This window comes from Heloderma suspectum, chromosome 1 (assembly GCF_057233095.1).
Source record: "Heloderma suspectum isolate Gila_16-S chromosome 1, 16-S_ref, whole genome shotgun sequence".
NCBI lineage: Eukaryota > Metazoa > Chordata > Lepidosauria > Squamata > Helodermatidae > Heloderma > Heloderma suspectum.
This window is the reverse complement of record NC_139458.1, coordinates 188,694,238-188,708,251: the sequence shown is the minus strand read 5'-3', so window position 1 is coordinate 188,708,251 and position 14,014 is coordinate 188,694,238. Positions and strand designations below refer to the sequence as shown.

General features: G+C 42.7%; 1 protein-coding gene across 3 annotated transcripts in view; it reads left to right on the top strand.

The window, feature by feature from the left end:
- OLA1 (Obg like ATPase 1) overlaps positions 1-14,014 on the top strand; it is a 137,076-nt gene that overhangs the window by 50,451 nt on the left and 72,611 nt on the right. For all 3 annotated transcript variants that reach the window (XM_084813133.1, XM_084813142.1, XM_084813124.1), the window contains exon 5: positions 10,117-10,292. In XM_084813133.1, the coding sequence (XP_084669259.1) occupies positions 10,117-10,292 (176 nt within the window). The remainder of the gene's footprint in view (positions 1-10,116; positions 10,293-14,014) is intronic.

Below are 14,014 nucleotides of genomic sequence, written 5' to 3'. Positions count from 1 at the left end.
ATAGAGTATCCTGAAAGAAGGCATGGCTGGAACACTGAGCAGGAGCACTCCATATTGCTGTATTTTGTTGCAAGGAATATTAACGCATTAAACATGTAGTTTAATAATGTGCAGAATTTATACAAAAGTTTTGTTTAGTTCAGTAACAGCAGAGTATGATGAGCTCCGTTAGGTAATCTATGTTCTTGAGAAACATTTGCTTCCACAACAGGAATTAATTGACTGCTTGTATGTATTGCACCATATTAATTGTGCTGCCAATGTAGTCTGTGCTCTTTGCAACAAGTGCATCATTCAGTTGGTTCATTACTTCTACATTCTCCTGCATTGCTTTCAGTAGATGACAACATTTTTCAGATCCTTTCTGCAAATGTAAATAAGGGACAGAAGGCAGTTATGTCAACATACAAAGTACATGTTTCCTAGAGGATGATGTGCATCTTAATTTTATGTGCCTCTTTAAAAGAGGCGGTAATCAGGCCACTCCTGAAAAAGCTTAACCTGGACCTGGAGGACGTTAACAAGTACAGGCTGGTGGCCAACATCGTCTTCCTGGGCAAAGTGCTGGAGCGGGTGGTTGTAGGTCAACTCTGATTATCTAGATCCATTTCAGTCAGGCTTCATGCCTGGTTTTGGAATGGAAACTGCCTTGGTCACCCTGTGGGATGACCTCTGCCTGGAGAGGGACAGGGGGATTGCAACCCTGTTGATTTTCCTGGACCTCTCAGCGGCTTTTGATAACCATCGACCATGGTATCCTTCTGGATAGGTTGTCTGGGTTGGGAGTTGGAGGCACTGCAGTGGTTCCGCTCTTACTTGGATGGCTGATTCCAGAGGGTGGTGCTGGGGGATTATTGCTCTGTGCCTTGGCATTATGTCAATTATGATGTTCCACAGGGCTCTGTTTTATGCCCCATGCTGTTCAACATCTACATGAAACCGCTGTGGATGGATATCTGGACGTGCCACCAATATGTGGATGACACCTAGCTCTACCTCTCTTTCTCATCAAACCCAGGTGAGGCAGTGGCTGTTCTGAATCAGTGCCTGGGCACGGTAATGGACTGGATGAGGGGCCAATAAGCTGAAACTCAATCTAGACAAGACAGTGGGTGGTTCGTCTGCCCGGCTAGGTGATGTTCAACCTGTCTGGAGGGGGTTGCACTCCCCCTAAAGGATCAGGTTCATAGTTTGGGAGTGCTCTTGGACCCACAACTGTCACTTGAGGCACAGGTGAACTCAGTGGCATGGAGTACTTTTTATCAGCTTAGTAGGCTGATATACTGACTATGCCCTTATCTCGACAGAGATAGCCTAGCTACAGTAATCCATGCTCTGATAACCTCTCATCTGGATTATTGCCATGCGTTATATGTGGGGCTGCCTTTGAAAACAGCCCGGAAACTTCAGCCAGTCCAAAATAGGGCAGCAAGATTGTTAACTGGGACTGGCCAATGAGATCACATTATGCCAGTACTTTTTCAGTTGTGCTGGCTGCCAGTCCATTTCTGGGCCCGATTCAAAATGCTGATATTAACATTTAAAGGCCTTAACGGCTTGGGGCCAGGTTATCTGAAGGATCGCCTCCTTCCATATGTGCCTGCCTGGACCCTAAGATCATCTTCAGCGGTCCTTCTCCGTGAGCCCCTGGCAAAGGAAGTGAGGCAGGTGGCTACCAGGAAGAGGGCCTTTTCTGCTGTGGCACCCCGGCTGTGGAATGAGCTCCCTAGAGAGGTTTACCTGGCACCTATGTTGTACTCCTTCCAGTGCCAGGTGAACACCTTTTTATTCTTCCAGTATTTTAGCTTCCTAGTCTTTAAGCTTTAGTGTTTTAAATCAGTATTTTAAATCGCTGCATTTAAATCTCTGCATTGCTGCTAGGTTTTATTCTGGTTGTACTGTTATATTGTGGTTTTAAGCTTTCATGTTTATATTGTTTTATGCTGTGCTTTGTGGTTTTAATTTTTGTGAACCACCCAGACAGCTTTGGCTACTGGGCGGTATAGAAATGAAAAAAATAAAAAAATAAAAAAATGTGAATAAAATATATTCACTGGATGTTGTGCTGACCCTATAACATAGCTTATCTTCGAAACTCTTTATTTCAAATCCCTATAGGTCATATTCTGGAGTTATGTTTTTTAAAAAATGCAAGTGTAACAGTTACTCATGGGAATGTCCTTCATCAAGCTTCTAGGAGCACCATTTGGTGGAATGGCTGGATACGGATGTAACTAATAAATAAACTAATATCCAAAATTAGGCAACTGACTAGTTTCCAAAAGGGCAACTGTCTAGTAATCATCAGTTGCACCTACTTACATAGTTATCAGTTGGTTAACCACACCTAAAAAAGATATTGAGCTGGAAATGTGCAGAAGAGGGCAACTGAAATGACCAAGGGGCTGGAACATCTCTCTTATGAGAGAAGGTTACAACAGCTGGGATTGTTTAGCTTGGAAAAAAGGAGGGTAAGGGGAGACATGAGAAGAGTTGTACAAAATGATGCATGGTGTGGACAATGTGGATTCTCCAGAGAGGGGGAGACATTTTCTCCCTCTTTCAAAATACTAGAACCCAGGGTCATCCTATGAAGCTGATTGGTGGGAGATTCAGATAAAAGTATTTCTTCACACAGTGCATAGTTAAACTATGGAATTCGCTACCACAGGATATAGTGATGGCCACCAATTTGGATGACTTTAAAAGAGGGTTGGGCAAATTCCTGGAGGAAAAGGCTATCAATGACTACTAGTCTTGAAGGCTATGTGCTACCTCCAGTGCCAGAGGCAGTGAGCCAGTTGCTGGGGAACATGGGTGGGAGGGTGCTGTTGCACTCATGTCCTGCTTGTGGGTTCCTGGTTGACAGCTGGTTGGCCAACTGTGTGAACAGAATGCTGAACTAGATGGATCCTTGTTCTGATCCAGCAGGGCTGTTCTTCATAGAATCATAGAATCGTAGGGTTGGAAGGGGCCTGTAAGACCATCGAGTCAAACCCCCTGCTCAATATAGGAATCCAAGTCAAGGCATCCCTGACACATGGCTGTCCAGCCTTATCTTGAATGCCTCCAGTGTGGGAGAGCCCACCACCTCCCTAGGTAATTGGTTCCGTTGTTGTATTGCTCTAACAGTCAGGAAGTTTTTCCTGATGTTCAGCCGTACTTATGTTCGTAACTTGGCTGACTGGATTACCCTGAAGTTGGTTGGCCCTCATTGCCTATGTTGTTAACCGATAATGCCACTCTAGGAATCTGTTTTGTTCTGTGGGGCTTCAAGAGTAAGCACTGCTAGATGTGGACTTTAACATGTGAATACTATACAAACTTAAGCTAAGCCCCAGCTGTTCCTTCAAATAATTAAAACGTCACATGTAAAGAATAGAAACTCGGGTAAAAAGCAAGTAAAAATAAACATTTAAAGGAGTTAATATCATGACTGACAACAGCTAGAAAAAAAAAATTGCAGGCATAGGGAGAAGTAAATGAGAAGGTATGGTGATAAATAGAAAAGGAAAACTGGATTTAAGCAAAATAAAAGAACAAGAAGAACGAAGTACAGGCTGCATCATGGTCTCAAGATTAACCATACAACTCTAAACATCTTTACTCAGAAGTGTCCCACGGTGTTAAGTGGAGCATACTCCCAGGAAAGTGTGCATAGCTTGTAGCCTTAAGCTAAACGAAGAGGGAAGAGAAAATGGAGAGTTTAAGAGAAGAAGAAATAGTTTAAATTGTATGTGAAAAATAATTGGTAGCCAATGGAAGGAATGATAAAGAATGGAAATTTGATGTGCAAAAAAAGGTAATAATGCCATGGAGTTCACAAAAATTAAAGACTTAAAGTGAGAGAGGAATAGAGTATTACAGTTGTTAAGATGGGTGTCAGTACTTCTAAGGCTATGGTCCAGAGAAAAGGTCAAAAAGAGGGAAAGCGAAGGTTCCTCCTGTGCAAGCTCTGGGTCATTACTGACCCCTAGAGGGATGCCTGCTTACGCTGGTGTTTTCATGGCAGACTATAGCGGGGTGGTTTGCCATTGCCTTCCCCAGTCGTGACTACCTTTCCCCCAGCAAGCTGGGTACTCATTTTACCGACCACGGAAGGATGGAGGGCTGAGTCAACCTGAGCCGGCTACCCGAGACCCGGCTTCCGCTGGGATCGAACTCAGGTTGTGGGGAGAGTTTCGGTTGCAATACTGCCACCTACCACTCTTCGCCACACAAGGCTCTCAAAAAGATGATAAACTGAATGGATGATTAAAAGAGAAGTCTATGAGACAGTTACAGAAAAAACAACTGGAGAAAAGGAGGATAAAAATTATTCACATTATGAATCTAAGAATAAGAATGGACAACTCTGTTGAGCAGCTAACTAGTGAACAGACCTGGTTTCACATGGGTTGGAATAGTCCTTCGTTTCATACAGTGAAGCCTTCAAATAAACTTACATACCAATCATTGTGCCCACCTCATCTGCTGGCACCCCTTAGGGCCTCCCTGCTTTGCCCTGGTGTCCCCCTCTGGCCCCTTATGGGATTTTTTTGCCCACTCCATTCTTCTGAGGGGGAGCTGTCCCATGGCAGGGAGGGAGGGGCAGGTGTATAACTCTAAGACTGTATGGACTGCAAAGCAATGTGCTGGTTAGGGAAGTCTGCCCCTAGTAGCTGAAGATGTTACTGCAGGATTCAATCAGATGGACACATTTGAGTAAATTAAAATTAATTAATTTAAAAAACAAAATAACCCTTAGGTACACATCCCCTTCATGGATCACTGCCTTGTTGTGGCGAAGGGGCTTGCGTAACTCAGTGAAGCCATAAGCTATGCCGTGCAGGGCCACCCAAGACGGACAGGTCATGGCAGAGAGTTCTGACAAAATGTGGTCCACTGGAGAAGGAAATGGCAACCCACTCCAGTATTCTTGCCAAGAAAACCCCATGGAACGTATCACAAGGCTAAAAGAGATGACGCCGGAAGATGAGCCCCTCAGGTCGGAAGGTGTCCAATATACTACTGGGGAAGAGCAGAGGGTATTTCCAGGTAGCGCCAGAAAGAGTGAAGCGGCTGGGCCAAAGCCGAAAGGACACTCAGCTGTGGATGTGTCTGGTGGTGAAAAGAAAATCCGATGCTGTAAAGAACAATATTGTTTAGGAACCTGGAATGTGAGATCAATGAATCAAGGTAAGCTGGAGGTGGTCAAACATGAGATGGCAAGATTGAACATCGACATCTTGGGAATCAGCGAACTAAAATGGACAGGCATGGGCGAATTTAATTCAGCTGACCATCATATCTACTACTGTGGGCAAGAATCCCTTAGAAGAACTGGAGTAGCACTCATAGTCAACAAAAGGGTGGGAAAAGCAGTACTGGGGTACAATCTCAAAAACGATAGAATGATCTCAGTACGAATCCAAGGCAAACCATTCAATATCACAGTCATTCAAGTCTATGCCCCAACCACTGATGCCAAAGAAGCTGAGGTTGATGGGTTCTATGAAGACCTACAACACCTTCTAGAACTAACACCAAACAAAGATGTCCTCTTCATCATAGGGGATTGGAATGCTAAAGTAGGAAATCAAAAAATCACCGGGATAACAGGCAGGCATGGCCTGGGTGTACAGAATGAAGCAGGACAAAAACTAATAGAGTTTTGCCAAGAGAACACGCTGATCATAGCAAACACTCTTTTCCAACAGCACAAGAGACGACTCTACACATGGACATCACCAGATGGTCAATATCGAAATCAGATTGATTATGTCCTTTGCAGTCAAAGATGGAGAAGCTCTTATACAGTCAGTCAAAACAAGACCTGGAGCTGACTGTGGCTCAGATCATGAGCTTCTTGTTGCAAAATTTCAGCTTAAATTGAAGAACGTAGGGAAAACCACTAAACCATTCAGGTATGACCTCAATCATATCCCTGATGAATATACAGTGGAGGTGAGGAATAGATTTCAGGGATTAGACCTGATAGACAGAGTGCCTGAGGAACAATGTACGGAGGTCTGTAACATTGTTCAGGAGGCAGCAACTCAATCCATCCCAAAGAAAAAGAAATGCAAGAAAGCCAAGTGGCTGTCTGATGAGGCTTTAGAAGTAGCTGAAGAAAGAAGGGAAGCGAAAAGCAAGGGAGAAAGGGGAAGATATATCCAACTGAATGCAGAGTTCCAGAGAATAGCAAGGAGAGACAAGAAGGCCTTCTTAAATGAACAATGTAAAGAAATCGAGGAAAACAACAGAATGGGAAAGACTAGAGATCTCTTCAAGAAAATCGGAGATCTCAAGGGAACGTTTTGTGCAAAGACGGGCATGATCAAGGACAAAGAAGGCAGGGACCTAACAGAAGCAGATGAGATTAAGAAGAGGTGGCAAGAATACACAGAAGAACTATACAGGAAAGATCTGAATGTCCTTGATAGCCATGATAGTGCGGCCACTGAACTTGAGCCGGACATCCTCGAGAGTGAAGTCAAGTGGGCCTTAGGAAGCATTAGTAACAACAAAGCTAGCGGAGATGACAGCATTCCAGCTGAGCTATTTAAAATCCTAAAAGATGATGGTGTTAAAGTGCTGCACTCAATATGCCAACAAATCTGGAACACTCAACAGTGGCCACAAGACTGGAAAAGGTCAGTTTACATTCCAATTCCAAAGAAGGGCAACACCAAAGAGTGTTCAGACTACCGCACAATTGCGCTCATTTCACACGCCAGCAAGGTGATGCTCAAAATCCTACAAGCTAGGCTTCAGCAGTATGCGAACCTAGAACTACCGGAAGTACAAGCTGGGTTTCGAAGAGGCAGAGGAACTAGAGATCAAATCGCCAACGTTCGCTGGATCATGGAGAAAGCAAGAGAATTCCAGAAAAACGTCTATTTCTGCTTCATTGACTACACTAAAGCCTTTGATTGTGTGGATCACAACAAACTGTGGCAAATTCTTAAAGTGATGGGAGTACCAGACCACCTTACCTGTCTCCTGAGAAACCTGTACGAGGGTCAAGAAGCAACAGTAAGAACCAGACATGGAACAACCGATTGGTTCAAAATTGGGAAAGGAGTACGACAAGGCTGCATATTGTCACCCTGCTTATTTAACTTATATGCAGAGTACATCATGAGAAACGCCGAGTTGGATGAATCACAGGTTGGAATTAAGATTGCCGGGAGAATTATCAACAATGCAGACGATACCACCCTAATGGCAGAAAGCGAAGAGGATCTAAAGATAGCCTCTTGTTGAGGGTGAAAGAGGAGAGTGCAAAAGCTGGTTTGAAACTCAACATTAAGAAAACTAAGATCATGGCATCTGGCCCCATCACTTCCTGGCATATAGAAGGGGAAGAAATGGAAGCAGTGACAGATTTTACTTTCTTGGGCTCCAAGATCACCGCAGACGGTGACTGTAGCCATGAAATTAAAAGACACTTGCTCCTTGGGAGGAAAGCTATGGCAAACCTAGACAGCATAGTCAGAAGCAGAGACATCACCTTGCCGACAAAGGTCCGTCTAATCAAAGCTATGGTTTTCCCAGTAGTAATGTATGGCTGTGAGAGCTGGACTATAAGGAAGGCTGAGTGCCGAAGAATTGATGCTTTCGAACTGTGGTGCTGGAGAAGACTCTTACGAGTCCCCTGGACTGCAAGGAGGTCAAATCAGTCCATCCTAAAGGAAATCAACCCTGACTGCTCATTGGAAGGACAGATACTGAAGCTGAAATATTTTGGCCACCTAATGCGAAGAGAAAAGTCACTGGAAAAGACCCTGATGCTGGGAAAGACTGAAGGCAAAAGGAGAAGGGGACGGCAGAGGATGAGATGGCTAGATAGCATCACCGATGCAATGAATATGAACTTGAGCACACTCCGGGAGAGAGCGCAGGACAGGAAGGCCGGGTGTGCTATGGTCCATGGGGTCACGAAGAGTCGGACACGACTGAATGACTGAACAACAACACACATCCCTAGGGTCCCCTAGTATGCATGCCAAGTTTCAGGAGTCTCGGTTTCATGGTCTTGGTGCTATGATGCTGATGGATGGACATATATCCTCTTTTATTATTATAGATGAAGAAGGTGCAGGAAAAGATTTGGGTGGGGGGAAGACAATATATTTTGGTGTGTCAAGTTTATTTAATGGAAGAAACAATAGGAAATGAACACTGAGGAGCTTTAATTTGATGTTGGATGTTGCTTTACAATAAGGATGTTATCCGATAACACCCACATTAGTCATCACAATAATACCTTTGGGCAGTTTTATTTGAAGGTGGACAAATATTCTGTTTATTTACCTAGGTGCAGTAAGCATTTTTATAACATAATGCAGCAGTGTTCAAAGTCTGATTTGTGTGAATTCCACTAGATATTTTTCTGTAAGTTTCTCAAGGTCACAGGCCTACCACATGTGGAAATGATCGACAGTATGGCCAGATTGTTAACTGGCACTGGTTGCTTGAAACATATCTTGACAGTATTAAGAAGTCTTCAATGGCTTTCCATTTGTTTTTGGATACAATTCAAGGTATTGGTTTTGACCTATGAAACCCTACCACTTGGCCATTTGGATTGAGGAGTGCAATGGTAGAAAAACATTGTGCCTTACAATGTATGTGATCAATATTTCTCAGTTGCATATTTGGGACAAAAGTGGGACTAGCTTTACCATTCATAGGTTTCAAGATATAGACATAGTGATATTTGTCACATGGGGTAAAAGTTACGTATACATTGACCTGAAATGTGATCGATTGACTTTTTTTTAGAAATATGTGGTAGGTGTCTGTTTTTGTACAACATAGTTATTGCAGAGCTGTTTGTAACTTGCAGCAGTAAATTCCATGGTCTAGATATAGATAGAATAAAGAATTGGATCATGAGATCCTGCTGTGGAAAGCTAGATAACTAATAACAAAAATTTAACATTTTCAGCAACACAAAAAATTCGTACTCATGGTAAAAATATGTTTAAAGCATAATTCCTGAAGTTAGTGGGATTCGTTCTGTTATTAAATAGCGCCTAAAATTTGTGCCATGAATTATTCATGAATAGGTCTAAATTTTTAAATTATAGTTTGTTTTTAAGAAATATGTTTAATTTTTGTTTTCATGCCATTCTTTATTGATAACTCGAGAGTATTTCAGTTGAATTATGTTGCCACATTATGTCTTCAGAGGGGCATAAAGTCAGTACACATGCTTCAGTAATATCTGGTTGTTTTACCCTTATGTTTCCAGTTGGCAATTTGAAATTATGGCTTCAGCCGCACTTTAAATATGTGATAATAGCATGTGTTTCTAATAAGGGCCAGCACCATTTTGTTGAGATAGTGTGAATGGTTGTCACTCATATATGACAAATGCACCTTCATCTGCTTCTTTGATGGCCCCCTAAAAACCATACCCTCAAATCAGACCGATGAAATTAGCTGCTGTGTAAATTGTGTGTCTGAGTGGTTCATTATCTAATCACCGTCAGAACCATAGTGATAAAGTAGTTTGAAGCAGAGAAGAGGTCTGCCAGATGATTTCAGGCCTTTTTACTCTTTTTTTGTAAATCATGTTTCCCTTGGAAACCCATTACTATAGTATAGAACTTCAAACTTGTTTGACATAAACTTCATTGCAATTTTTATGTTTACTGTATCTAGTGAGTAGCCTAAAATATTCCTATATTGTTTTGAGCCATTATATTTATTAAGTGCTATATAAAGATACTTTTATTTGGCCACCTCTAAGATATTGTGGGATTGTATTGGCCTTGATACTAAAAAATATTCTGACAGGTTTCCTGTTTAGAATAGCACTTAAATGCTTGCAATTAAATTTTGCTATGTCCATGTCCGCTAGATTATGTTTCATCTATTGTGATCCTTCAGGCAATGCCCTGATTCACAGAATCAAAATAAGCTTATTTAAATTGCGGTGTATGCCGGGCATGATTTCCAGCAGCATAACTTGTTGGAGGGGGGAACAACCCTTCAATAACCCTACAACACCTCATGGGTTAGATAAGCCATGGTAGCTTATTTTGATTGTATGAACCGGCCCAGTGTGTATTTTTGTCAGTGAAGAATAGAACTTAACATCTGAATTTTTCTTCCCTCACAAAGGATCATTCGATGATGATGATATCACTCACATAGAAGGAAGTGTTGAACCAGTTCGTGACATTGAAATAATACATGAAGAACTTAGACTGAAAGATGAGGAAATGATCATGCCCATTATAGACAAACTAGAAAAAGTGGCTGTACGAGGAGGTGACAAGAAATTAAAACCTGAATATGTAAGTAAGAAAACTTTCAATTTTTAAAATATTTTTCCCAGTGTAGAATCAATTTTAAACAGGGTTGGCATGGTATTTATCAGCGGCAGATTTTACTGTTCTGGGGAAAACTAGCTAGTCCCACCTCAACTTTCCATCTCAGAATTATTCCATCAGTACATACCACATTGCAGGAAATTAGTTAGTTGCAATAACTAACTTTGGAGTTGTCTTCAAGGGCTGATCAGTGGTATCAAAAGCCGCTGAAAGATCCAGGAAGATCAACAGGGTAGTACTCCCCCTGTCTTTCACCCAGAGTAGGTCGTCAGTCAGAGCAACCAAGGCTGTTTCAGTGCCATACCCTGGCCTAAAACCAGACTGAAATGGGTCCAGATAATCAGTTTCCTCCGAGAACGTCTGAAGCTGCCCAGCCACCACATGCTCAAGCACCTTGCCCCAAAAGGGGATATTGGCAATGAGGCGATAGTTCTCACACACTGCTGGGTCCAGGGAGGGCCTCTTCAGGAGAGGGCGCACTACAGCCTCTTTCAAGGAGGCAGGCACCACCCCCTGACAGAGTGAGGCATTTACCATGCCCTGGACCCACTCAATCAGTCCATCCTGCTAGATCATATTAGCCAAGCTGGGCAAGGGTCAAGCTTACATGTGGTATAGAAACTAAATAAATAAATGTATGTATGTATGTGGTGGAACCGACATCAGGCTGCAACAACTGAACCTGACCCCAGGAAACACCACCAGGCAGAGCACTGGACACCTCCCCAGACTCTGCGATAACTGTAGCGTCAAGTTCTGAGTGAATACTAGCAACATTCTCCTCAAAGTACCTAGCAAATTTATTACAGCAAATGACCTGAACTGAAAAATCCCTCCCCTTTCCTCCAAAAAGTAGATTTGTTAACACTTTGACGATTCTTAGGCAAGCCTGGCCATGTGTGGCTTCAATATATGCTGTAACATTTAAATTAAAAAACAACAACCAACCTTTACAGACACAAGCATCTGAACAACTTCATTGAATTGCCTCTCTGTCCTGCTACCATTGACTTCAAAAACCTAACAATGAAAAGGCAATATTCAGAGAAGCACGGGGTCAATTGGAAGATGGCAGTGGACACTAGAACTCTGCAACGTCAGTGGAGGAGGACTATACAATATGAATGTTACTTCTTCAGGAAAAGTTACTTTTCTTCTGTGCAGTCCTACATATGGGTTCTGCATAGGGTTCCTCTGGGAATATTCTAAATATAGACAGGAAGGTGGTTCTCTTGTTCCATCCCTTCAAGAGGAATTTTGACTGTCTGTGGATGCCCTAGCCCCTTACTTTTGTGATAAGAGATTAGGGAATGTTCCCTGAAAGGTTTCTTCCTCAACATTCTCTTACAGCTGTTTCGTCTCCTGTGTTAGGGCCTTTTTTCTTGTGCCCTGCACTTTCAGCTCTGTAGGGATATAGAGAAAGAGGACAGAACAGCTTTGGGAGGTATGGTGGGACACACTGGGGAACACATTTCCACCGAACCAATTTTTAAAGGGTCTGATCAGCCCACCCAACTACCCCAAATAATTTTGTGTAGCTGCTGTATGGTAGTTCATAACTTGAAGTAGACCTATGCATGGGCAACTATTTCAGGCCTGAGGGCCAAACTCAACTTCTGGAATGATCTTGGGGGCCACATTCCAGGGGTGGCTGGGGCTAAAAGCAAAGTAGATGGGGCTAATCACAGTGGGCGGGGACCAAGAGGGGCAGGAACATTAAAAAAAAATACTATCGACTTCCATCCTACAGCACAAACAGAAGTATTTCAGCTCAATTTTGTGCATGTTTACTCAGAAGTAAGCATTCCTGCAGTGTAACCCCCACCCCCAAAACAGTTGTGCTGCCACTATCTCTTATTTTTGGCTTACAACTCAGACAAAGCAACAGGCAGTCCATTCAGTTACTTCCATGATTACTCAGAAGTAAGTGCAACAGCGGACACTCAAGCCCACACTGACCCCCTCCCCCCACCGTTACACCAACATTGTTCCAAAGTTACAGCAACCAGGACAGTGACAGAGCTGAGAGCCAACAGCCTCAGTTGGAACAGGTCAGGACTGGAAGTGACCTAAGATCGTAAGATTGCTGCTGTTTAATTTCCCACACATTTTGGCCTTTACCAAAGGCTTCCGAAAAGACCAGAACATGGGGAAAAGCCAGAGTGCACTGCGGATTGTGTTCCAGCTTGAAAAAAAAAGGTAAAGGTAAAATAAAAGGGGGGGAAACAGTGATGATCAGTTGGCCATCCTCAGAGTTGGCCTACTCTGAAAATCAGAGTAGCAGTTAATGTAAATGGGTGGCGATGTAAGCAAGGGGACAGGGTGATCCGGGAAAGCTCTGTGAGCCAGATTAAGCCTGTGGGCTGGAGGCTGCCCTCCCCTGACGTAGATTGTCACTGTCCTGCATAGGGCTTCAGAAATAAGAAAGTACAACTGCTGTACACACCACAGTTTTCTTCTGTAAACAAGATGCTATTGTGCTACAAACTGATTTCCATGAAGGTGAAAGGATGCTATAATGTGGAATTTCTGTATTAATCACCATTGATAAGTAGAATTACAAATGAGATTGTGTATACTTCTGTTGCACCTTGCATGCTAGGAAAGTAGGACTTTCAGCTCAGCTGTTACGTCCCAGAAAACTGGTTGTATTCATGACCTGAATATTACATTGCAAATAGGTCCTGGGGACCATGGGATTGCACTGTATGTTCACTTTATTAATGCTCCCCTCCACACACACAAACAATCCCTGACATGCTTCTGGATTGCCTCCTTCCTTCATCTCCAACATCAGAGTAAAACCATCCATGGAAGTTTCCACAGTGGCTGGGGTGAGGGTCAGATCTTGCACTCCTAGGGTAGACCTCTCTCCACCCTTGGAGGAGAAATCTGGATATAACCTATGGCCTCTGGGAGACCAGGAGCCATAGGATTGCACCGTATATTTACTTTATTGATTTCCCTCCTGCCCACTCTCTCCAATCTAACATTTCAGTCTAGCTGTGTTTTTTGCAGAAATGTTCAGGTAGTTATATAGCGCATAGAATTAATGTGGCATACTTTTGTTTCACAAAATGTATGTTGACTATGCTAATCAGATCTCCAATGATTTTAAGTCAGCGAGAAATGTTCCCCAAAAATCTCATATTCAAATTTTCTGGTGAAACCCACAGCAACAGGAAGCTTGTACCTGCCCCGGGTTACTGATAGTTACAATGGAAGCGTAAGCATTCCTATTTCAGAAAGCTTCTAATATGCCAAGGTTATTCCAATTGGTCTTAAGGCTTTTATATGTGTAATGAAATGTTTTAAGTGTGTGTATTAGATACAGACGTTATAGTTTGTATTAATAGTACAGTAGATCCTTATGTATTTGTAAGCAGGTTTAAATGGACTTTAAGAAAAGTGGCATAGAAATGCTGTAAATAAACAAAGTAAGGCATCTTTTCCCCACCTGGTGCCTTCCAGATATTTTGGAATACAATTCCCAGTATCCCTGACAATTGTCCATGCTGGCGGGAGTTATATTCCAAAACATCTGAAGGGCACAAGGGTGGAGGAGGCTGATGTAAGAAAATGCAGCACTGGATCCCTGTTCACATTTGTTACCTAAAATGCCAGCAGCATGCTTGACTCAAATACATATGTTGGACATGCATAAGTAGGGCCTAGGTGCATAAGCC